Source organism: Cricetulus griseus (genome assembly GCF_003668045.3).
Source record: "Cricetulus griseus strain 17A/GY chromosome 1 unlocalized genomic scaffold, alternate assembly CriGri-PICRH-1.0 chr1_0, whole genome shotgun sequence".
NCBI classification, from domain to species: Eukaryota; Metazoa; Chordata; class Mammalia; order Rodentia; family Cricetidae; genus Cricetulus; species Cricetulus griseus.
The window spans coordinates 93,958,231-93,983,572 of record NW_023276806.1 but is presented as its reverse complement, the minus strand read 5'-3'; the positions used below and the strand labels follow the sequence as shown (position 1 = coordinate 93,983,572).

Sequence of the window (25,342 nt, the reverse complement as noted above, 5' to 3'; positions counted from 1 at the left end):
ATGAAAGTAAACAGCATCAGAAGGAACCACCTCATGAGGCTATTTCAAGGAAGCAAAATAAATCCCACCACACACACACACACACACACACACACACACACACACACACACACACACACACTCGTGTGGAGTTACAGGCAGTTATGAGCTGCTATGTGGGTGCTGAGATTTGAACTCTGCTCCTCTGCTCCTACTGAGCCATCTCTCCAGCTCTGCAGGTCTCAAATGTGAACTTAGCAGATGACAATGCCATGTTCCAATCCCAGGAGTTTGGACATGTCTACTCTATAGGATGCACAGGCTGGGACTACAAAAGTCAACCTGGTTGTCTTCTTGTCAATTGTTGAAGGAGGTGTTATGTTAGAAATTAGAGCTGACAATTAGAGTCCTCTGGGTTGCCAGCTAAACCTACTGTTAGTCCTTCCCCAAACCAGAAAGTAACATGAAAAGGTCAACACAATCAGAGAACCAACAATAGTATAAATCCCAGTGGAAAGCATGGACTATTCATTACAACTAAAAGGAGGTACAACACTAAATTGGATGGGGGTTGGGTCTTACAAGCCCACACCCTTATGAAGTCATATTTGCATGAGCCCTGAAAAGTAGTAGTGCCTGTGCATTGAGTGGGCTTTTAGCTTTCGTTTTATGTTCAGGGTTTGTGATTCCCATTGGACTTTAGGACTGCAATAACCAAGGGGACAATCTGAAAATGAAAACACACTGCAGATAGTTGCAGGCTGGGAGCCCACCTGTGTCCATCTCGTCCATGTTGCTGAGGAAGTCTTCTGGAGTTGTGGGGACACTGTAGCACCCTAAGCCCAGACCACTGTCTGTGCTCTGCTCCCTTGAATGATAAGGCCCTCTACGGAGAAATAAACAAACAAATAAATAAATAAATAAATAAATAAACGTGAAGACCTTAACATGAGTCCACTAAATAAAGATCACAGTAAAGATGCAGCCACAGAACTTAGTCAATGAAAGGGAGAAAATTCTACTGGGCCCATTAATTTTCAGATGTATAACCTGATCTTAAGGAGTGAAGGAATAAAATAACCATTTAACCCTATTCTAAGTACAGATTATGGTACATGATCCTACTTAAGTGAAATTTAAAAACCAGAAAAAAATTAGTGCTGAATAATGATCATAGATATACTCATTAATGGTAAAAGAAGTATTATGTAGCCAGTCATGGTGGGCCATGCCTACAATCCCAGCACACAAGAGGCTAGGGAAAAGGGATCCAGAAAAATAGCAAAGTAAACTGTGATGGCCACACACTACTTTCTGAAGAGTGGCTGTGCCTGAGGAAAGAATGAAGGGAAGAAAGAAACTTAGTGGTGTAGAGATGGGCTCAAACAGTGCTTGAAATATAACAAGCCTGGATGGTACCTCAGTTTTCTTTATATTTTTCTATTCTTTAAAATAAACCACTTCAAAAAATCCATTCATTCATTATTTTGGCTACTTGCTTTTTCACCTCTATCTTCATTTGCATTTGCATGCCAGGAGCCTTGGTAAGAGCAGAAACACAATGCCCGCTCCCATGAGGTATACAATTAAGGTTGACTTTCTATCCTTCAGATACTTCTGGCTAAGTCAACCACTTTTCTTTCTCTTTTAAAGCCAACATCTCTGTTTTAATTAATTCTTAATTAATCAATAATGTAAAACTCACACCAACATGCAAGAAGAAAGTAGTTTTTACGTACCTCCCACCTGGCTCCCTAGAAACAGTTTTCATCATCAGAGCAGAAAATTAACACTAGTAACAAAACTCTAAACCTTATTCACTTTTCACCATAAATTCTTCTGACTTTTCTTGTTCTATTTGCTATGGCATGCTTTTAACCTCACCCTTACTTACTCCCAAGAATGTCAAGATGCTTACAAGTGATTACCAAATAGCACTGTCCTGTTGAAAGTTCATCCTCATGTGCAAATCACTGAGGGACATACTCAATGTCATGTGACTAGGTTTTGAAATTGAAATTTTTTTAAAAGCTTCCTTTTTCTCTCTTCTGTCAGCTCTCCCCAACTCTCCCCATCCCTCAAGAACCCTGCCTTTTCTCCATGTAAACAAACACCCCAATACAGCCTAAACCATAGGCCAGAAAGCAACAGTCAATGGTCCCCAGTGTGAACTTACCCATTGAGGAATGGATCTGAACTATTATTGGTGATGGACCTCATATCCGTGGTCATGGCAGGTGGGTTGACAGAGGCCATGGTCTCTTCCATGGGGAGCTGTCGGCAGAGGGCCGCTTCCTATACAGGAGTCATGGGGAAAGGGAATCACTCAGATGCCACAAAGGGTTGCTCACCAAACATAAAACACTTTGTACCTATTCCAGTAGATCAAAGTCATCAGAAGATTAGCATTCTTTCTCCACAGTCTTCAACACATACCACTCTCTCCACTCCCAGCTAACAGAACCCAAGGGAAAACTGATCCTCTGGATGTTTTAAAACCACACACCTGCCGACAGAACTACTAAGACACCCAAGTCGTATCATGGCCTCTCCAAACACTTAACCCAATGACAAGTTAGTTCTATTCTAGGGTCTCAGACTAAATCTAAAGCAATGAAAGCCACTGGACACCTGTGGATCAGCAGATACTAGCATATATGTGGACTAGCATACTAGTCTCATCCGTTTCCGTGCCAGTGAAAATGGAAGGTTCAGAACTCAAGACGCTACATGAAATTACACTTAGCAGTTGGTGTTAATTAACAGATGAATAAACAACCAGTTAAAAGTTTGCTTTAAAAAGCATTGGGGGTGGTGAGGTGACTCAGAGGTTAAGAGCACAGACTGCTCTTGCAGAGGTCCTGAGTTCAATTCCCAGCAACCACATATTGGCTCACAACCATCTATAATGAGATCTGGTGCCCTCTAATGGCCTTCAGGTATACATGCAGGAAGAGCACTGCACACATAATAAATAAATGAATAAATAAATAAATCTGAAAAAAAAATCAGGTCACAAGGAGGCTCTGTTGGCATAGGCATTTACCACCAAGCCTGAGAGCCCAAGTTCTATTCCAGGATCCACACAGCAGAAGAACCAACTTCCACAAGTTGCTCTCTTACCTCCATATGAATGTCCACCATGGATGCACATGTACGGACAATAAATATCATATTAGAGCTGGTGAGATGGCTCAGTGGTTAAAGGTGTTTACTGCCTAAGCCTAGCAACTTGATGAAATCTCCAGGTTCACATAAGAGGATATATGGAAAGACCTCACAAAATGGTCTTCTACCCTCTACATACAAACCTTGGCATAAGCATGCCTGCATTTATGTACAAACATCATACATACGCACATATACACACAATAATAATAATGATAATAATAATGTTGAGTTGGCTAAAATGGCTGAAAGTTGGGAAAACTAAATCTCACAATTAGATGCTTGATGGGTTATGAATTTTATTTTGTTAAGCTAGCATGAATACCAAGAACAATCAGTCCACAATGTTATGAACTTGACTGAAGTAACACACTCCAGATGGAAATGACCAGGCATCAGACCGTTTCAAGATGGTGGTTATTTCCAGAAAAGAATACTCCTGTAAGTCCCTGCTTACATCCAAAACCAAAGTGTCATCCTGGTCATATTTATGCCTATCAGTTTTTCAGTTTCTAAACTGAAATCCTTACAACCTCTAAACCATCGCTACAATGACAAACAGAACATTCCAGCTTTCTGAGATTTCTTTTAGCACTCCATGTGATGGTTCAAAGTACTGTTGTCTTGGTGGTGAAACTGGGAAATGTTCAGTTACTGTGTTTGCTGCATCGTTTCTACTACTTAAGGTGGCATGACTTTTACAAACCATGAGAGGACTGATTGTTGAGAAATTGCACTGAGCCAGCTATGGTAATGCACGCCTTCAATCCCAGCACTAGGGAGGCAGAGAGAGATGCCTCTTGAATTTGAGACCAGTTTGGTCTACAAAGTGAGTTCCAGGACAGCCAAAAACAGAGGAGAGAGAGAGAGAGAGAGAGAGAGAGAGAGAGAGAGAGAGAGAGAGAGAGAGGGAGGGAGGGAGAGGAGGGAGGGGAGGGAGGGAGGGAGGGAGGGAGGGAGGGAGGGAGGAGGGAGGGAGGGAGGGAGGGAGGGAGAAAACACTGTTAGAGGAACTGTCTCAAAAAAAAAAAAGAAAGAAAGAAAGAAAAAGAAAAGAAACTGCCCAGTTAATATGAGTAGAAATAAAATAACCTGGCAAGAAAAGGATCTGTGGTTCACTTTATCTTGAGGCAAATAATTACAATCCTTAACCAAATACATTTCATTCAATAATACACACACACACACACACACACACACACACACACACACACACAATGGAGTTTTAGAAGTATCTTCTACATTGATCTAGAAAAATCAAGATATTTTCTTATAGTTGTTAGGACATGCCCTAGAAACTTTATTCTCCAACAAAACTTTCCTGAAAGTCTCATGTAGAAACAGACTTCAACCCAGGATGAGGAAACTTGAGCCTACCTCGAACTGCTTCGTACATTCCTGTCCCTGAACCTCGACATGAAAGCAACTGGTCAACAATTTACATTCTAATCCTTTGGCTTATATCTTCACTATTCAAAAATATCTATTTAACTAGTACTTCATTCTTCAACTATTCAGAATAAATATAAAAAAACAAACTCCTTTTTGTTTTTAGTGGTTTTTGTTCATCTAAATCCCCTCCCCTTTCTTTTTTGAGACTCAGTCTTGATACATAGCCTAGGCTGGCCCTGAACTTGTGATTCTTCAGCCCTAGCCTCCTGAGAGCTGGGGTCACAGATGTGGCACTATGTCCAGTAATTAAGACCCTTTAATAAACACAAAAGGTTAGGGGAGGGGCTGAGGAAATGGCTAAAAGGTACTTGTTATACAAACACAGAGACCTGAGTTCAGATTCCTGGTGCCTAGTAGAGCTAAGTACAAGTACACACCTGTAACACAAGACCTGGGGGAGGAGGGGACACAGACAGGTGGATCCTTCGAGCTCCCTGGCTAGTCAGGCAGAATCAGTCAGTCCAGGTTAGGAAGACACAAGGCATCAAGCTCCGGGCTCCACACAAATGCACACTTGGACATGTCTACTTGTTTACACGCACATACAAGTTTACTGAGTAACTGCATTTCTTACTGTTTCATAAAATTTTCATCTTTATTTAATTTAATTACCCATAGCATGCTTCAAATGGAAATAAAAAGGAACACTTGCTTGTGGTAGAATATGCAAATAAAATTTAAAAAGACTTCATAACATATGTCATGAAAGGAGGGGGTAGCAAGACAGCTTAGTGGGTATAAGACCTTGCCGTGAAAGCCTAATGATGTCTTTGAACCCACATTTAAACAAACAAAAAGCCAGATGCAGTGGTGCACATGGGAGGCAGAGACAGGAGAATTGCCTGGAATATATAGTACTGCAGACATATTGAGAAGCTTAACCTCAACCAAGTGAAGAGAATCACTGCCACCCTCTCCCTCAATAGCTGCCCTCCACACGTCCACCATGGCACAAGTGTGTTCACACACGCACACAATTAAAAGATAAAGTAGAAACATTCCTAAAATTGGGAAAGGGAAGTATTTGGAGAGAAGGAAGAGACAATCAAGATGGGAAGAAGAAAGATGCTGGAGGGTGGTGAGAGGTAAATAAGAAAAACCGCATAATAATACATATGAAAATGTCACAATGAAATCTGTTTCTTCGTATGCTAACCAAGAAAAACATTAAAGACTATATCAAAAGGGACAAAGTGCTGTAGTGTGCTGTGGGGAATGATTACTGTGCAGTTCCTCTTCTATTCTCTGTATTTTAAATCCAAGCGAAATGCTATTCCATTCTTCATCATTGGTCCTAACTAACTGGTATCAATCTCCAAGTCACCAAAGATGAAATGCTGCATTCTGTCGGTAGGGGGCTCACAGGACCATGTTTCCACCTCCTTCAAATGACTAACAAAATGCAAGAGACCACAAGGGGTGTTTTAACCCTAATGACTACTTTAAAAAATAAATTGGACCATTTATTATTAACAATGCAATGACCTGTTTAAGATTACTGTAGGACCATCATTGGGTTACAGATCATTCCAAAACCAAATGGACAAGGCCTCCCCCACCTCCTGGCTCATTCAGCTTGCTTTCTTATATAACCCGGACCATCATCAGCCCAGGGATGGCACTCCCACACTGTCATTAATCAAGATAATCCCCTGAGGGTATGCCCATAGGCCAATCTCATGGAGGCAATTTCCTCTTCCCAGGTGACTGTAGTTTGTGTCAAGTTGACGTAAGCTAACAAGCACACCTGCCTAGACTACAGAAGTTGATAATTAGTGATGAATGCTTTTCTTGGTCTAAGCAAAGTTGGATGTCAAGTGACAGCCAGTCATACTGATATAGACTTTAATTTTATGTCTAAATTTATTAAAAGACAACAACTAACTAAAAAGCTCTAAATCCTCCGTTTTGATAAGGACATGCTGGTGACAAGCTATTTTTAACCTTTGGTATTGTTCCTTGACCCCCAAATTTGTGGATTGGCCTATGGGCATACCCTCAGGGGATTATCTTGATTAATGATAGTGTGGGAGTGCCATCCCTGGGCTGATGATAGTCCTGGGTTATATAAGAAAGCAAGCTGAATGAGCCAGGAGGTGGGGGAAGCCTTGTCCATTTGGTTTTTCTTCAGTTCTTGACTCCAGGTTCCTGCCTTGAGTTCCAGCTCCGGCTTCCCTAAATGATGGACTGGAGCTGGTAAGACACTTTCCTCTCTCAAGTTGCTTTTGGTCAGTGTTTCATCACAGCAACAGAAAAGTAAACAGTTGGACAGCTGGTGATAACTGAAGGCAACACTGTAATACACATTTGTTTTATTTCCCACTTCCGTTCTAGTGGAGCTTCTGTTCAAGTGCAGCAGGCCTATTCACAGGCCTCACCAGTCCTATCACTTCCATCTCGCCCTCCTAGACCTCTAAAACAGGCCTTTGATTTCTCCACAATTCAGTACTTCAGGTCTCTCTTCCTGCAGACACAACCCACCAAGCTTTAACAGTCATGTTACACAGTCACATTCCAGATGTGTTTCTAGACCATCACAGCCACAGTGAGTCAAGACATTCTCCTCTCAGCTTCAGACATAAATGAATGTGCCTAGCTGGTACTCAGAAGTACGAATGCCTACTACTGGGCTCAAACCACTCCTCCTATCATTTTCAGGTTCCTCCTAATGCTATTATCCATCCAGCTTCCACCGTGATTGGGACAGTCAATTGGATAGGGTTTAGAATACCCTAGAGACAGGACTCTGACACACTTGTGAAGAACTACCTAGGATTAAATTAGCCTCTGGCTGTGAGAACAATCTAGGTTAAGTAAGGTGGAAAGATGTACCCTAAACACGGGCAGTACCAATTCATGGTCTAGGATCCTAGACTACAAGAAAACAAGAAAGCCAGTTGTACTCCATCTCTCTCTGCTTCCCGACTATGACACAATAGGGCCAATTGCCTTCTGCCACTATGCCCCCCTTACTATGATGAGCTGTATTGTGTCACCTGGAACCATGACCCAAATCCTTCCTCCATCACACATCAGCAACAGTTGCTAAGACAGTGCCCCATCTTCCCAGAAGACTGGAGAGGGCCAGGCAGACCATCACAAGCAAGGGACAATGGCTACACTTTACGCTGTTCATCTAACCCCCATGTTCCTGTCCTCCAGTCTTACATCCATCTCAAGTAACAGGACATCATTACTTCTGTTAGTACTCCAACTGACCTCCCTGCCAGGCCATCAACCTGTGTGTGTTAGGCTTTGGGGCAGGTTCTAGCAACATGCAACCAAGTCACACAGAGTGTGGCCACTGGAGAAAACAGGGTCTGAGAAGAGTCAGGATATCACAAAACTCAAAGCCTAACTATGGCTCTCAAACTACTAGTAACTAGAAGATTCCTCCAATCACACATATGGGGACAGGCAGGGTTTGGTTTGCAATCAGTTCAATTAAGGTACTGCCTACTTCTCAGTTCCCTGGGCTACTTACTGGCCAATGGAATACTCAAGAAGTAGGAAAGGATTCAATGCTGTTGGACCTGTCCTGGGCATAAAAAAAGGAGAACAATGAAATGGAGGGAAAGTGACTTTAAAATATGATACTTTGAATGATCAGGGTTCAAATCCCAGTTCAGTTACAATATAGCTGTGAAAATTTGGATGACACTGTCTTATTTATTTTTATGTGCATGTGTGTTTTCCCCAAATGTATGTCTGTACCTAAGAGGTCCAAAAGAGGATTGCCCTAGAACTAGAGATCTAGCTGGTAGTGAACCACCATGTAGGTGCTGAGATTTGAACTCTGAGTTTTTGGAAAAGCGGTCAGTGTTTTTAATCATCTCTCCAGACCCTTGGACTAAATTTTTGACAGCTCATTAAAATGGTTTCTAAAACCTATCTTGTTGGGCATGTTAAAAAGATCAAAAAGCCGTGTGAGATACTCAATACAAGGAGTGTCAGGATGGTGTTGAATGGTTTGAGAGGTAGGGAGAAGTATCAGCCCAGACTTTGTATTTTGCTTTCCACATTCCAAGCCTGAACATAGAACCCAGTTAATTTATTTCTACTGATGAAGAAACTGAGGGACAGAGGAAGTAAGTGACTTTCTTGGGTCACTATAGCTAACAGCAGGTAGAGCTGGGGTCTAATACAGGCAGGTTGACTTCTGAGTCTATTCCAGGAACTTCCACAGAGTAGCAGGGAGAAGGAAGTGAGGGCTAAAGTTGGCAGAGTTCAAATTCAGACCCTTTCACCTACTACTGGCCATGAGACTTGGGCAAGTTACTTCATTTCTCTGATCCTGTTTTCCCGGCTATAAAATGGAAATACCAACCCCATGACCTCACTCAGTCTGTTTAGAAGAAAATTTAATGAACCAGCCTATTCAACAGTACTGAGCACAGTTTTTCCTCCACAAACTGGGAGGAAGATGGCTTTGGAAATGTTTTATGATCTTTTTCAATGTAAATGGGTGGAGCTAGTGTCCTGGGAATTCACACCACATTTAGCAAAGTTTTAAGTTCAGATTTTCAAGGCCAGTTTCACAAAGTCCTGAAAAGCTGCCACAGTGGGCCTGCTCCAGCCTTCCCTGTCCACACCAGCTTTTCTTTTTCTTCACATAAAAGTTGGGAATGGAAACCTCTGTAAAGCACAGGCTTTGGAATCTCTGTGAGTCTGTGGTCAATCTGTTGGTTCCCTTGTTGTTCCCAGACAACAACAAAAATCATTTGTGGACTGGAAATGGCCGGGAGGCTGTATGGTGTATGGACTAGATGGAGGCGATAATGAAAGGCACCGATGATTTGTAAGTTAAGTAAGGCTTTCTGGAAGAGAACCCCAAGCTTCCTTCCCCCTTGGCCTGCAGTTCTCCCGTGGAATAAATCAACAGAAGAGGCAGGAAAGCAAACAGCAGTGGAAAGCATCCCTTGTGTTCTTGGCTAAGAGGGCACCTCCCACCCGCCAGCCCCTGCCCTCACTGGAATGTACTTCAAAGGGAAAGGGAATGATAATAACCCCTTCTGAAGGTGCTCAGCTAGACTTAAGTGTGTAGTCAGGGATTCTACAAAAATGGAAGGCTGGATTGTTTTAATTATAAAGGGTGGGACGAGTAGAAACAAATGAAAAGAAAAAAAATGAAAACAATATTTTAAAATCCTACCATTAAACAGTTATTTTAGTGCAGAGATGTAGCCCACTCTCTCTGTCAAAACCATGGGTATCTCAGAAGCAGAATGCTTTGGGGGGTGGGGTTCTGATGTGAATCTCTTTTAAACCCTGTGCCAAGAGATTCTAGAAAATCACTGTCACATTTCCTGCAGCTTCTCTTTGAAACACCTCATCACACATGCTCAGCTGCCAGACTGTTTCTATAAAAGTGCAGATTCGAAACTCTGATACTTTGGAGAAAACATTTGTTGAGTCCATAATTATTATCCACAGCCCATTGCTGTGCCTTTAATTCAATATGCACATAGCAATCTTGTGTTCGTCCACAATCTGTTTCTGCTATCTCCTAGAATCACATGAAGGAAGATGAAATTTAGATACTCTTTTTGCTTAAACCAAAAGGTGAAGTGGGTTTTTGAAATGCAATACTTCCTCATACCTCTGTGATCTAATTTTCCTGAGTGCAAAATGAGCCTCCATCTTAAAACAATGCCCAGTTTATTTTCAAAGGGACTTTTTCTTATGTGTTTATTTATGTAAAGGGTCAAATAAATATTGTACTTATGACATACAACACATTGGTTCAGGGTGGTGAGGGAAGTCCTTTTTAAAAGATTTGAAATGGCACTCTTTTTCCTTTCTCCCCATTTCCCTATCCCTTTCCCCAAAGTCTCACTATGTAGCCCTGGCTGGCCTGAAACTTGCTGTGTAGACCAGGCTAGCCTGTAACTAGCAGTGGTCTTTTGCTTCCTGAGTGCTGACATAGATTATAGGCATATACCACCACCCTTTGTGCTATTAGTCAACAAAGGAACACAGTAAATGCCCTCAATTCCCACACAAATTCAACACTTGCTAGAAACTGAAATGGAAGCTCTGGGACAGTTTGGTCCCTGTCCCACATGAGAACATTTGTTGAGCATAAATGAATGAATGAAATTAAATAGCCACTTCTCTACAGATGATTTAGGTATGTGCTGAATGTTGAATGACAGGGCCCCGTCAAATGCCTTAGTCAACTCTATGATGTGTGTTCCAAAAAGTTAGAACCTATGATCCAGAGGCTGTGAAACAGACACTGTGTCACCCACCCTACATGTTTGGCTGGGTATGTATTTAACTTTTCTAAAAAGTTCTTAAAACTCAAGACAGAAAACATCCCTCTAACCCTTCCCTGAGACCAGCAAGGCTCTCAGTTCTGTGTCCCCTCTGCGTGGAACCATGGATCTGAAAAGGCTATGAAACTGGTCAGCTGACCTGCCCCCCTGAGAGTGGATGTCAAGCTTGACAGAAATCTGTAAGACCTGCTAAAAGAATTCTGAGCCTGCCTCCTTCCATCTGTGTCCCTGTTGCCCTGGAAACCAAAGGCAAAGCTTAGTCAGCATTTTTGTATACAAGCTGTATTCTCCTACACTACCCCCAAGTTCCAATTAACTAGAGAACAAGAGGTAAAACAGTATGGAATTTGCTTGAAATAGTAACAATCTCTCAACAGTGTAGGCCCTGACAAGTTCAATTCTGTTGCTTCAGCAGACAATGCTAAATTTAGGGACCACATTTAAGGAAACTTTCCTATTTTGAGGGTGGAGGTGATAAACCTGAGGTCATTCATGCCAGGCAAATTACCTACCACTATGCTATATCTGCATCATTTTAAAGAATGTTTATCATGTATGGATATGTGTATGAGTGTATATGTGTGTGGTGCACGTGCATCCCACCTAGGAATGTATTCATACCACACAGCACATGCATGGAAGTCAGAGAACTTGTGGTAGATGGTTCTCTCTTTCTGCCTTATGATTTCTGGGAATCAAAGTCAACTGGGAAGGCTTGGTGGCAAGTGCCTTCACTCTCTGAGTCATTTCACAGGCCCTTCTTTCTTATTTTCTTATTTTGAGACAGTTTCTCACTAATTAACCCAGGCTGGCTTTGAACTCAGTTGGTAGCCCACCCTCGCCTAAACTCTCAATTCCCCTGCCTTAGCCTCCTAAGTAGTTAGGATTAGAAGGCTGCTACCATCAGGTCTAGCCTAGTTAAGATGCCTTAATCTGTGGAGACACTGCCATTTTGAACCGGATTCAAACTGTTGTTGAACAGTTTGTTGGCCAGGGTGGTCTATGGAAAGAGATAAAGGAATATCTTGCAATGTTTTCACAGAAAGTGAATCTGTCAGGGCTCAGTGACAATAGTAAAAGTCCAAGAGGTAACCACTAGGACCCCAAGGAGGATATGGTGTTAATTTACCCCTTGATCTACAACTTAGATTAGAACTAATTATTCTGTCTCCTCTGCTACCACAGAAGCTGTATAAAGGCAGCTATGTCCCAGTTGTTTCTCTATTACTTCCAATTCCAGGAATATTGGCTAAGGGAATCAATGAGGAGATAAAGAAAGAAAGGGGGAAATAGTTTCCATCCTAAACCAATGGGAACTCACTTTAGAATTGCAGTCAAACTGTCTCCAAATCTATTTTGTTAATGCCCTGATCGACTTTAGCACCATTGAGCTAACACAGGACAACACAGCGACAGTTGTCAGAGAGCACAGGCCAGATGGTCATGAGGCACAGGCTGAGGAGTAGTTTCCCCACAGGGCAACATCAAACTGCAGGTGTAGAGTACTAAAGAATAACAGGAGGAGGGAGAGAAATGCACAAGACTCAATAAGACACAGAGATCTCCTGCAGGCAGGAGAGCCAGGTTGGTTACAGACCTCCCAGTGAGCAAGGGATGTCCAGGCAGCTGCTGGGGACTGAGACAGAACAAACCACTGGAATTAATAGAAAACCCACAAATCTCATCAGGAAAAACCAGTCCTCCACACTACAAATTCCTATTTGGTGCTGGAAAGCAGCCTAACGGGTGACCCAAAGGCCTCATTTACCTCAAGTCTTTTCCTGCCTCTACCCTGGCTAAGGCACAAATAACAAAGTGGAAAATCACCAGAAGAAGTTGAAAAGCCTATCAGGGTGGGCAGTGTAGCTCAATAGGCAAGGGCTCATGTGGTCAAGCCCCAGATCCCACAGTGGAAGGAGAGAACAGATTCCTGAAGACTGCACTTGACCGCAACATGTGAGCATATATACAGTAACTACAAAAAGCCTGCCAAGGGGCTGGAGTAATAACTTAGCAAGTAAAAGCTGTTGCTGTTCTTCCAGAAGGTGCAAGTTCAGGTCCCAGCCCCCACCTGGTGGTTCACAACCATCCTTAGCTCCTGTTGCAGGCGATTAATGACCTCTACTGACTTCTCAGGGAACCAGGTATGCCTATGGTGCACATGCATGCATGTAAGATAAGATACATTATTTTAAAAATATAAAGCCCATCAAGATGATATTGAAGATATGCTGGAAATGCCCAAAGAAAATACTCCCACACCATTATCATATGGACTTATTACCAGTGACTAGGGACCATGATGCTTCTGGATTCGGGCAGAGGGGGGAGACCAACCTTCCATGATTACTAAATCTATTCAGACATTTTTTCCAGTATACTCCAGTAACAAAATTAACAAAACATCAAAACCATCCATCCTATTTCCTAACTAGGCACACACACACACACACACACACACACACACACTCGCAGTCAAAGCTGAACAAAAGTTGCCAGGCTTTTCGCCTTGCTGGACCCTGCGGAGGACTCCACACTGTGCTGGCCTAAAATGCACCAAGTTCCCCAGCTGCCAGGGATAAGCACTGAAGGAACTATGCTGGCATTTCTGAAATATGAGCCACCAAAACTATCTGTGGCTCCACGGAACCTACAGCTAGAATAAAGGAAACAATCCCGGGCACTTTTCCCCACCCCTTTCCAGAAATTCTTTCTGTGGGAAAGAAGGAGACTGGACAAAAGAAAGAATTATATGAGAGGAAGAAACAGAAACAAATCATTCCTAGCAGAAGAGTGCTATGATATACATATACATATACACATACATATCACCATCATTTGAGATCATTTAAATACAAAACTGAGGAGAATTTATAAATGAGACTATAATACTATATAATTCACATTATATTTCCACATAAGAAATTAATCAGTTTTAAAGAGAAATATCCCAGGCAGTAGTAGTGGTGTTTGCCTTTAATCTCAGCACTTGGGAGGCAGAGACAGGCAGATCTCTGTAAATTTGAGGCCAACCTTGTCTACAGAGTGAGTTCTAGGACATCCAGAGATACACAGAAATCCTGCCTTGAAAAAAACAAAAAACAACCAAACAAACTAAATAGAAATATCCAAGACTGGAAAACAACAATATGATTACTTCCTGCCAGGAAGCATCACCATGATGCAGCCAATCACAAATTTAGATTCTAAGAGTAAAAGCCACAATTGTGGTTTCCTATCAGCCGTTTCCTTAACTTAATATTCACTTCTTTTATTTTTCACACACTAAATCTGAGATGTATTTGATGATCAAGACATTATCATTGATAGAAGATGATGTATAGATTTTAAAATAATAGCTGTAACTGGGGAAAGTATTTACCCTATAACACCCCCATATTCCTTTCCAAGGACACTCTTTGAACAGTTAAAACTATTTCTTAGCCAGGCACCTTTCTCCCCCACACTCTGCTCCTTCCCCTGCTTCTTTCCTTCCCTGTCTTTCTCTGTGCTGGTGACTGAGCCCAGAACTTGGAACATTGTAGGTAAGTACTCTACCACTGAGACACACCCACTCCCTCAGCTCTGACCTCAAACTTTCAACCATTCGAAGTCATCCTTCTGAACTCTGGATTGAAGGCATGCATCACCATGCCTGGCTAATTTCTTTTGTTTATGAAGAACAGTGCTGAGCCTCAGAAGACACATAGCAGTGTCCTGTTGACCACATGAATGTACGTAGTATGGCACGCATAACTGGACTGAGCCAGACATAGTGGCACATCCTTATCCCAGGATTTAGGAGCTGAGACAGAAGGATCTCAAGTTTGACACCAGCCTGGGATTCATTTTTTTTTTTTTTTAAACAGGGTCTCACTATATAGCTCTATTTGTCCCAGAACTCACTCTGTAGTCCAGGCTGGCCTTTAATTCACGTGGATCCACCTACCTCTTCTTCAATTTCAGGGACTAAAGATATGTGCCTCTATGCCCTGCTATAATAAGACATATTCTTAAAATGAAAGTCTGACTGATACCCATGCAGTTTTGTAGAATATTACATTAAATCCATATCCAAACCACTTTTCTTTCCATTCAGCTCTGACTTCATCCTTTTTCATGCTCTGGAGTAGAACAAGATAGCTGGCTACAGAGGGCATGTTTTATGGAATGCCTCTCTGCTATCTCCTCTAATGAGGGAAGGGGGGCTAAAGTTGACTCCATTTCTAGAACCAGGCCCTAAGACACTGTCGGCTTGTCCTTCACTTAAGATTGCTCATGTTTCGTATAATCCCAACTAAGCCCAACCTGCCAGCAATCCTCATGTCCTCTGGGACCTTGCAAACTGCCTACCAGTTGACTACCACTAAGCAACCTCAATGACAACACAACAATGGCCTACCTCAGTCCTTTCTAAATTCTTGACCTACAAAACTGCAATTAAATTAAAGGATCATTTCAAGTCCCTGAGTTTGGGGGATAATTTGTTACAAAGTAACAGCTAATTGGAACATGTTCTTTCTTAATTTCTTCTCTCTCTCTCTTTTTTAAGATTTTATTTATTATGTATACAACATTCTTCTTCCATGTATATCTGCACACCAGAAGAAGGTACCAGATCTCATAATGGATGGTTGTGAGCCACCATGTGGTTGCTGGGAATTGAACTCAGGACCTCTGGAAGAGCAGTGAGTGCTCTTAACCTCTCAGCCATCTCTCCAGGCCTCTTTCTCTCCTTTTAAACTCTATCAGTGGAAGCCAAGGCAGCCATGCCAAAGAGCATGTCCTTGAACTCCTAAGTCTAGCCCCGAAGATAGCTCAGGAAGAGAGAGTTGTGAACATGAGGCTTTGACCTCATCTCGAAAGCACTATGGAAGAACATACCTGCCTCATGAGCTCCTCTTGACGCATCCTGATCCTTTCTCTCTCCATCTGGATCCTCTGAAGTCGCAGTTTCTGCTGCTGCTGCTGCTGAGTGGTCAGTGCATTGGGCACACTCATGAGCCCTGTGGGTGGGTTCGGAGTTGGGTGGCTCTGTGGACTCAGGTTACTGGGCACGACTTGTTGCTGGTGCTGGTGATTCATCACTGCAGGAGGGAAGAACACATAGATCAATGACCAGGGCCTATGACACCTTATCATAAAGGGACCCCCAGAATGCTTTGTGCTTTGGAGTACAGATTCTGAATTCCTTTTAGGTACTTTACTCTTAATCATTTCTATTTTAAAATTATGGCCTTAATTCTATTCATGAAGGTACAAGTAACAGCCCCACACCTATTTCATCTAGTCTTGGGTGTCTGTGCTTTTCAAAATTTTATTTCATGTTTCCTATGCCTAAATACATTTTATTACACTTACTCATGGGGGGGTGTGCACATGGGTGCATACACATGTAGGTCATAGTTTTTCTCGACTTGTATCACCAGGGTCCCAGAGTTGCACTCAGGTGCTTAGGCTTATAGCAAATGCCTTTACCCATTGAGCCATTTCTCACAAGCCCCATTCTTGGATATATATTTAATGTAACACAAACATAATGGTAAACACAAGATCCACAAAGGTTGTCATAACTTAAGAAAGACTTTTCTCCAGGACACCCGGGAGTATGTGAATTTTTTTCAGACACCCTGAATATCTGTAGCAGAATCATAGAAAGTATACAACTCTTGTTGTCCCTCAGTACCCAGTAGGGACACAAAAGCACTCTGGATGAATGAATGAACCGAGAGCAACAGGTGAAAAGCAGACCTCAATCATAAAAGGGGCCCAGGCACACTTCGTTAAAAAGGAGTAACTCCTGGGACTGGAAGCATCACTCAGAGGATAGAGCATTTGTCTACCACGCAGGAAGGCCTGGGTTCCATCCCCCAGCATCATGTAACCCTAGAGTGATGGTGCATTGCCTAGAATCCTAGCACTCAATGGTGGAAACAGGAGAATCAGAAAACAGAAAAGCAAGGTAATCCTCGGCAATACAGGAAGTCTGGGGCTTGTTTAGGCTACATAAGATCCTGTCTAAAAATATCAGAAAAAGGAGGGCTGGAAAGATGACTCTGTGGCTAAGAGTCCTGGCTGCTTTTCTAAAGGACCCAGGTTTGAGTCCCAGTACACATATAGCAGCTCAGAACCACCTCCAGGTCCAGGAGATGCAGCACTCTCTTCTGACCTCTGCAGGCAGCAGGCATAAACATGGTAAACAGATAAACATGCCAGTAAACACCCTATACATTTTTTTTTTTTTAATTGAGACAGGGCCCGGCTGGAACTTGCTATGTAGGCCAGACTGCCCTGGAACTCACAAAGATCTAACTGATTCTGCCTCCAAATACTGAGATATTTTAATTAAAGCCCCAAAGTTAAAGATTTTTATTGATTTTTGTCCTGGGGATGGAATGTTGCTTATAATGTGCTGTTCTGCTATACCCCAGGCCCCAAACGTTGAACATTTTAGTCTTCAGTTTGCTGTGGATATCACGGGGAAGCAGGTCACCTACTAAAGTTCCCTGGAGGGATTTCAAAGCAACCTAGTCTCTCTGTATATAGTATATACAGCAAACAGGAGACCGTGCCACTCAGTTCCTAAGCTTTGATGTGGGGAACTAATGGAATCACATGGAATTTCTTACACTCTTAGTTTGAGAACAGAAAGCAAAACAAAACAAAAAACCCAAAGTCCTAACTGATAGCAGAATAGCTGAAATGTGTGTTTTGCCTCTAGAACTTGGTACGGCCAGCCTTGCTGAAGGCTACACTGTAGGAAGAAAGATTTTACACATATGGTGTCACAGGGAAAGTGTTCTATCAGATTCAGCTTCACCTAAGACAAAACTCCAGACATCCGGAAGAGCTTAATTCATAAAAACTACTTCAAGTCAAAGGAAGGAAGTGTTAAATATTATCCCCAGAGACAGATGTTTCTGAACCCTCATAAAAGGGGCATTTTTGCTTTTCTGACATAACTACTGTAGACAAGAAAAACACACATGTTCCAAATATCAGAAACCTTTAGATTGGGGGTGGAGGTTAAAAAAATTACAGGCTGATAATAACTATTGTTTTTTTCTAAATGTAAATTATCCATACATGGTTATCTATGGGGTTGTGTGTCTTCGGGTGCCCAGGGTAGCCAGATGAACCCTCTGATATGGGTGTTGAGATCTGATCCTGATCCTCTGGAAGAGCAACATGCACTCTTGACTACTGAGCCACCACCCCAGGCCAAAGTCTCAAATTTTTAAAAAATCTGGCTTAAGTCTGACAAGTTACTAACATAACAAGATTTGTGCGGAACTGTGTTAACTTCAACAATTTAGCTAAACCATCATTGACAGTGGACAAAATGCTGCCCTGAGTTCACTAACAAACAGTATGCTCCCTTACTCAACTCAACCAAATGCTCTCTGTAGACTTTATTAATGTCTATTTTTTTTTAAAAATCTGGAGATTTAAGACTCGGGGCTGACTCTTCCCAAATCACACTCTTGCTGATCTTCAGATTGTCTGCTCATACAGGTGTTATAGGAGACATCTGCTCATAAAGGTGTTAGCTCTTACAGGCATGTCTGCTCTTATGGGTGTTCGATCTTACAGGAAATGTCCATGGAAGTGAAGTTAAGGTAGAGCTATTGTTTTCTTCCACTAAATTTAGATTTGATCATTTAGACTAAACATCCCTGGTTATTAACTGCAGAGTCTGGAAAAGACTGGGCCTTCGACTATGGTTTTGTTTTCAAAATAAAACATACTCAAGCACATAGCACACTCACCACAGCATGTGAGGGTGTTTAAAATTATTACTTATAATAGTAAAAGACTAAACAGGATCTTACTGTCTATCAGGTTCCATATTATAAACCATCCACCAAGGAGCATTCTACATAGTAACCCCAGAGAATAACAGATAGCATAATCTCATGGGCCATAGGAGCAAAACCACAAGGGACAGACCATATATCTAAGTAAGGTACTGTTCATGGAAAGGAGGGGTGGATTATGTACAAACAGTTGTTGTCCTAGAACAGGCCTGAAACTGGTAACAGTGGTAACTCTGGGGAGGAGTCTGGGTGTCAAAGATGAGAGACCTTCTTCCCACTCTGCATCATTTAAGTTCGTCCAACATGCACATACTACTTATGTGAAACAAAGGTGAATATTTTTAAATTAAAAATTCAAGTAACAGGAGCTGGAGAGATGGCTCAGCAGCAATTGGTGTTCTGGCAGAAGTAAGTTTCCCAGCACATGCAGTATACTGGGACCCAGTACACTCTTCTGGCCAAAGTCTATCTGTCCAAAGTCTCCACACACAAATGTGTCCTGCTTGTCTAATATGGACAGCATATTGTCTGCCGTGGAGGCAAGAGCACTTCTTTGGTCAGCGGATAACTTTTGTCCCAAAGAAAGTAAACTCTATGAGAAGTTTTTTGTTTTTTTGTTTTGTTGTTGGGTTTTTGTTTGTTTGTTTTTGTTTTTGTTTTTTGTTTTTTGATGCCCAGCATCTTCTCTGAAGTAGATTGGTGCTGCCAGGAGCAAACATGTTTCATTGTCTTAGAAAAAAAAGAACCTATGTTACTAAACCAGATTATATGCCATATTCTGTAGACCTCTGAGGTGTTTGAAGGTGATCTATCTATCTAAACTATATCTGTTTGACAGTGAAAACATTCCTAATGTGACCACAAGTTCGATTGTAACAGGTGACTAATTGCTAACCTGCATTTCCTTATTATCCTAATAGTTGTAACAATAACTTTCAAGGGCTAAAAATTTGCATTACATTGTTAAATGAGTTGCACAGGTACAATACCTTGAACAAGACTAGCAATGTACGTGCAGTGTGTTCTAACAAAAATCACCGCATATTTATATCAATATACAAAAATATCCAAGCCAATGTAAAATTATTTAAAACTAGCAATTGCTTTTTTGGTTTAAAAGTAGATTCAATAATCTACCTTTTTATCCTATTTCTATATCCCACCTTTTTCTTTTCAGGGTAGATTCAATAGTCTACCCTATACCCTATTGTATCTATATCCCCCTTTTGTCTTTTCAAACCAAGAACCCTGAATCTAATCTCCTTTGTTCAGCTTTTTTCCTGACCATTACCAATAACAACTTGTAACCAACCCACCTAAACAATGAGTTGTAGAGTCATAGGCCATCTGGGTTGAAAACTTTACCCACAATCCCATTCTTTCTCCTCTCCACAAACATTGAAACTGGGGTTTGACCAGTCATCTTAGCTTGGGTTTTCTGGGACACAGGGCTAATCCAGGCAGTCTCTACCAAATGTAATGGCTTGTGATTCTAGGCCTGTGACTCTCAGCAGCCCCAGGGCTACCTCATTTTGAGTGAATTCTTATAGAACCAGCAATCATAACCAGTTGATATTTAAGACTAAGGCTAGCAATTCAGGATGGGAGTCAGGGTGCCCCACAACACCCATTCTTGGTGGAGGGCATGTTTTATTTACTCTGTGTAATGGGGATCTTAGTTCATTTTAGACCCATGCTTCTCAAACTTTGCTTTAGTGGAAGGTTCTTTCCCAGAAGCCCCTCATCTAGCTTGGAGCCAGGGTGCCCTATGTGGGTTAACCAGCAGTTTGCCAGGGGCCTGGCCTGCTATTAATAGGGCTCTCTAAATTCTCTTGGGATCACATTCATGCTACAGGCATTTCCCAACTATCATGTTAAAAATTTACACTTATTGTTTAGAGACCATTTACTACTTTAGCCACTGCATACACCCCTTAGGGTTCTAGCATAAGCCTTAGCTCACACTTTAAAACAGATGATTTCCACCAATTCACTGGTTTTAGAGCTGAAGAAACTTGGAAAGTTAAATGACTCAGCACGAATCACACACACAGATCCCCCAAAAACTCAAAAACCCTGAAAGTGCATGCTCACAAAATGCTGCATAGGCATTGGCTAAGGATGCCCCCCCAAACCCAGAAGTCAGAAATTACTGGTAAGTTAACTTGAAGAGGATAGCTGGTTTCCTCTGTCCTATATCATGACAAAGTCTCTCGAAAACCCTGTTTGTGTGATGTAATTTTACACATGCAAAAGTCACACCACATTGTTGTAGAACAATATTCAAAAAAAAAAACACAAAAGAAGGTAGCTTTGAAAAATTATACTTCATGATCCACATCACAGATGTAATACCAGACCTTCTGGTCATGTAATGATATGGAATTACACGAAGCCATGCCAAAACATACAGGTGTAAATCGTTTCTGACTTACATACAGACCCAGTGCACCAAGTCTGCAAAAATATTCCAGCAGGAAGTGTCTGAGTGCAGCTGCAGGCCTTTTCCTACACTCTGTTTATATGCTATGCATGGTTTAACTGGTGAATTGGCCAACCCCAGGTGTCACGCAGCCCTGTCTGATGGGAAACACATGTCCATGGAGAAGGGAAGAAAATCCAGCCACACCACAAGGCAGCCTTGACTCAGTCATGACACAGTGACTGCAGACACATCTCTTGTCTTCCTTGTGTCTTTCGGCTTTTGCCAACAAGGAGCCACTTGTGTCTCCTATTTCCCAGAAACAGTATTAATCACCCAACAAGGGCAGAATAAATCAATAAAAACAGACAAATAAATAACTAAATGAAGCGACATCTCACTTCGGGGTGCATTTGGTTCCAAAAACCTGTAAAGAAGTTTCACAGTGCCGACCTCACACAATGATGCCTTTATTCTAATTCTGGGTAAGAATGTTATAAAGAAAATTCTCTGCTGGTTCAGTTGATAAGCACAGAGCTCAAGAACAATGTTCACATGGCTCTTGATTATCTGCTCAAGACTTCAAGCCATTTGCAGGTGCTCCAAAGGCTGAAATGGGCTTGTAACACAACTTGCATTTACTTCCCAAGCAACCTTGAAATCTTTGTATCAAGAAATTATTTTCATGCTAGCTTCGGCAGCACATATACTGAAATTGGAACAATGCAGAGAAGAATAGCATGGCCCCTGCACAAGGATGACATGCAAATCCATGAATCATTCCATATTTTTAGGGGCCCCTGGCAATAGGATCATAATACAAACCTGGTACATGAGCCAGTGTTGGAGCCCACTCCCTATGGTGAGATGCCATGCTCAGCCTTAATGTATGGGAGAGGGGCCTGGCTCTGCACCAACCTATTGTGCCAGATTTTGTTGACTCCTCATGGGAGCCCTTACCTGTGAGGAAGAGTGGACTGGAGGGGGGAACTGAGGGGAGTAAGGGGGATAGGAGAGGGATGGGAGAGAGAACTATGGTTGGAACGTAAAATGAAATTTAAAAGAATACATAAATGCTTTTAAAAAAGAAATTATTTTCCTGCTTGTAATCCTGCCAGCCCACTTAAACAGTAATCTTGTCCATAGACCAGTGCACAAGTAACTGGGCACATCCATTCTGCTTAGGTCAAAGATGAATGCCTGTGCCGCTGGCTTTTATGTTCTCTTGTGAGCACACTCTCCGGATGCATAGTTTATTAACTGTTAAAGAATCTAACTAACCGGCTCTCATCATTCTAACATATCCAGAAAAATGTGGGTGTGAGTGGAGGTGGGCAACCCTCGTATTCTCCTGTCATGTTAATTTCACAATGGTGTGTGTGTGTGTGTGTGTGTGTGTGTGTGTGTGTGTGTGTGTGTGTGTGTGTGTTTACTAAAGCTGTATTAGAATGTGCAACCCCAATGCCATCTAATTGCTGAATATCTCAAGAGTTATCCCAAGTGGTGTGTGTCAGGAAGCACAGCTACAGAGACACTGCACTACACAGTGTCTAGTTGGGAAAAGTAAAAAACTAAGAGTTTTACTGTACTCTTCCACAAAGCAATCCTTCTGATTTTAAATTTGTTTCTGTGGCTGGGCACTCTTAGAGAAAACAACATTGCTTTACTATCTTCAGATAGTAAGCATACTTTTATCCCAACAGGACATGGAAACTCTGATTCATGTCATTTCTTTTCATTAACTGAGAAAGGTTATGGTCCACTTTGTACTAGTCAGCTTTGCCGAATGGTTTTTAAAACGACTCCAGGTGCAAATCATTGCAGGCCAAGCTGAAGAGCAGAAAACGGGCACCCACACGGAGCGGAGAAAATGCTTCCAGTGGGCTAGTTTTAATCTGCTTGTTTGGATACTATACCATCCTACTAAATATCCTTATTATGTAAAGATCACACAATAGACACTAAGACTGCATGAGGTGATCCAAGCAAGCATTGAGACAGTTTATGAAAGGGAACTTTCAGGTTAACAATCAAACACTGGAAATTACTGGTTCTGCAAGAAGTAACAAAAATTACAATGAGGCATTAACAAAGATAGCAATGGGACATGGGTGCTTTTCAGTTTAGAACCACTGTGGGTGGGTGGGAGTGGTGGGAAGAGGGGGAACAAACACAAGATTAGCAAACTATAATTTAACCGAGGGTCATCAATATTAAGAAAGCTGGTCAAACTGTGTGGCTTTGCATAAGTGTGCATTTCACACAAGATTGTACCTAGCTCGCCAGGCGTTGGTGGCGCACACCTTTAATCTCTGTGAGTTCGAGGCCAGCCTGGTTTCCAGAGTGAGTGCCAGGATAGGCTCCGAAGCTACACAGAGAAACCCTGTCTCTTAACAGGATGTCCAGCAAAAGTTAATTGCCTTAGAAATAAAAAGGATCAATATGAATACTGTGATTTGGGGGTGTCAAAATACACTAATCATCCTTTCCGGTACTCTAGGGTTTTTTGTTTGTTTCTTTTGGTTTGTTTGTTTTTGCTCCCCCCGCCCCCGCCCCCCACGGGCCAGAGACAGGCTTTCTCTGTACTGCTTTGGGGCCTGTCCTGGAACTCACTCTGTTGTTTTGTTTTTTAATCAGTGATGGAAAAGACAGCTGGCTCCCTTCCCTTCAGGAGACTATAGTCTAGAGAGCAGACACACAAACAGCAAGTAAATGGTATCTATCCTTTTACTCAGGGACCACAGCCCAGCAGGCGGTGTGAAAGGTCCGGGAGGACACCAGCAAAACAGTGTGTTCCTCACATGACCGGATGCTGCACTCATGAACTCACAACCGCTGTGGCTGCCTGCACAAGCCAGATATCATTCTAGCACGGAGTGGAAGGGTTCCTGAGTTCCCACCCTAACTTTGGAGCTACAGGTAGTAGATGGCTTCTGGGAGAGAGAGAGTCCCTTTCCTTTATGGGTGTGGCTCCTGCCAGGTTGATGATCCACTGGATGACCCCACACAGGAGTAATGAACACACACAGTAGAGTTAATGGGCTATTAAAACAAAAAAAGATACAAAATTGAAGATGGGTGGAGGTGGATCTGGGAGAAGTTAAAGGAAGGAGATGGTGGGGAAGGAATATGATCAAAATACATAGTAAGAAGTTCTCAGAGATTTAATAAAGATACATTTAAAGTGAGAGCGTGTGCAAAAAAAGTGTAGTTCATGTGTTCCAAGGCAAAGAGCAAGGGGCAGTGGACAGGTTCTGTGTGTCCCAGAGCCTATGGAAGGCACCATGTTAGCTCAATTCCAGAGGCATAGGAATCTCCTTCAGGCATCCTGCTTGTACCATACAGGAAACTGCCAAGTGATTCACCTGCTATGACCAAATAAAAAATTCTGGGAGAAAAAAATCCAAACACAGAAATTAACTGTGAAGATGCATGAAGGTCAAAGGCCTCAGAATTAATTAATGTGTCTCAACTGCCTCTCTTGGCCCTGTGAGGAGGTTCAGGATCACAGCTGGAGAGAAAAGTAACATGGTTTTGTCAGGAATGGGAGGGACAAAACAGTTTTACTTTTAACACTCAGCAAAGTCTGGCCCCAAGTAAAACCAAACCAAACGCCTGTAGCTCCAAGTTTTACTGGGAAGGGTGTGCCAAAAAAAGGTTGTGTTTTTTAAAGAAACCACACAAAATGCTCAACAGAAGACCTGTGGATCTCAATTCTCTTAAGTTTCATTCATAAGTTAAACTCCTGCCATCGAGGCCATTGGAGGCTTTAAGATCAGGCCCGCCCCTAGGTCAGAAGGATATAGGAAACCTCATAAGAACTTCCACTGTCCCCTGTTTATTGAAGATACCCTAGAGGTCCAAACAATGTTGAGGAATCACTGCTTAGTGCTTCATACACAGAAGCACTCCTCAAAACCATGTGGGCTTATCCCTCAGGAATGACTTGACCCCTGTAAGGAGGCCCAGGAAGTTTGAGGTCCACTCTCACCACACGGAGCATCCTGGTATTCTCTTGAGTTTTATTGATTTGGTTTGCTGTCCAAATCATATCATGATAGGATGATACATATCATAAAGGAGGAAGAAATAAATGTATGGAAGTAGCAGACTTTTTTTTTTTTTTTTTATAAGAAGAATTAGTGTTTTGAGCAAGACTGGGCCCGTAGGCTCATATATTTTTATGCTTAGTCATCAGAGAGTGGAACTGTTTAAAAGAATTAGAA

General features: G+C 42.0%; 1 protein-coding gene and 1 non-coding gene across 3 annotated transcripts in view; one reads left to right on the top strand and one right to left on the bottom strand.

Moving 5' to 3' along the window:
• Wwtr1 (WW domain containing transcription regulator 1) overlaps positions 1–25,342 on the bottom strand; it is a 118,923-nt gene that overhangs the window by 5,058 nt on the left and 88,523 nt on the right. For both annotated transcript variants that reach the window (XM_027395013.1, XM_027395012.2), the window contains exons 4-6: positions 15,762–15,964; positions 2,156–2,274; positions 753–865 (exon numbers count right to left, since the gene is read on the bottom strand). In XM_027395013.1, coding sequence (XP_027250814.1) covers positions 753–865; positions 2,156–2,274; positions 15,762–15,964 — 435 coding nt within the window. The remainder of the gene's footprint in view (positions 1–752; positions 866–2,155; positions 2,275–15,761; positions 15,965–25,342) is intronic.
• Positions 21,802–21,908, top strand: LOC113833425. Its single transcript, XR_003481093.1, has one exon. It is a non-coding gene; the product is annotated as a U6 spliceosomal RNA (small nuclear RNA).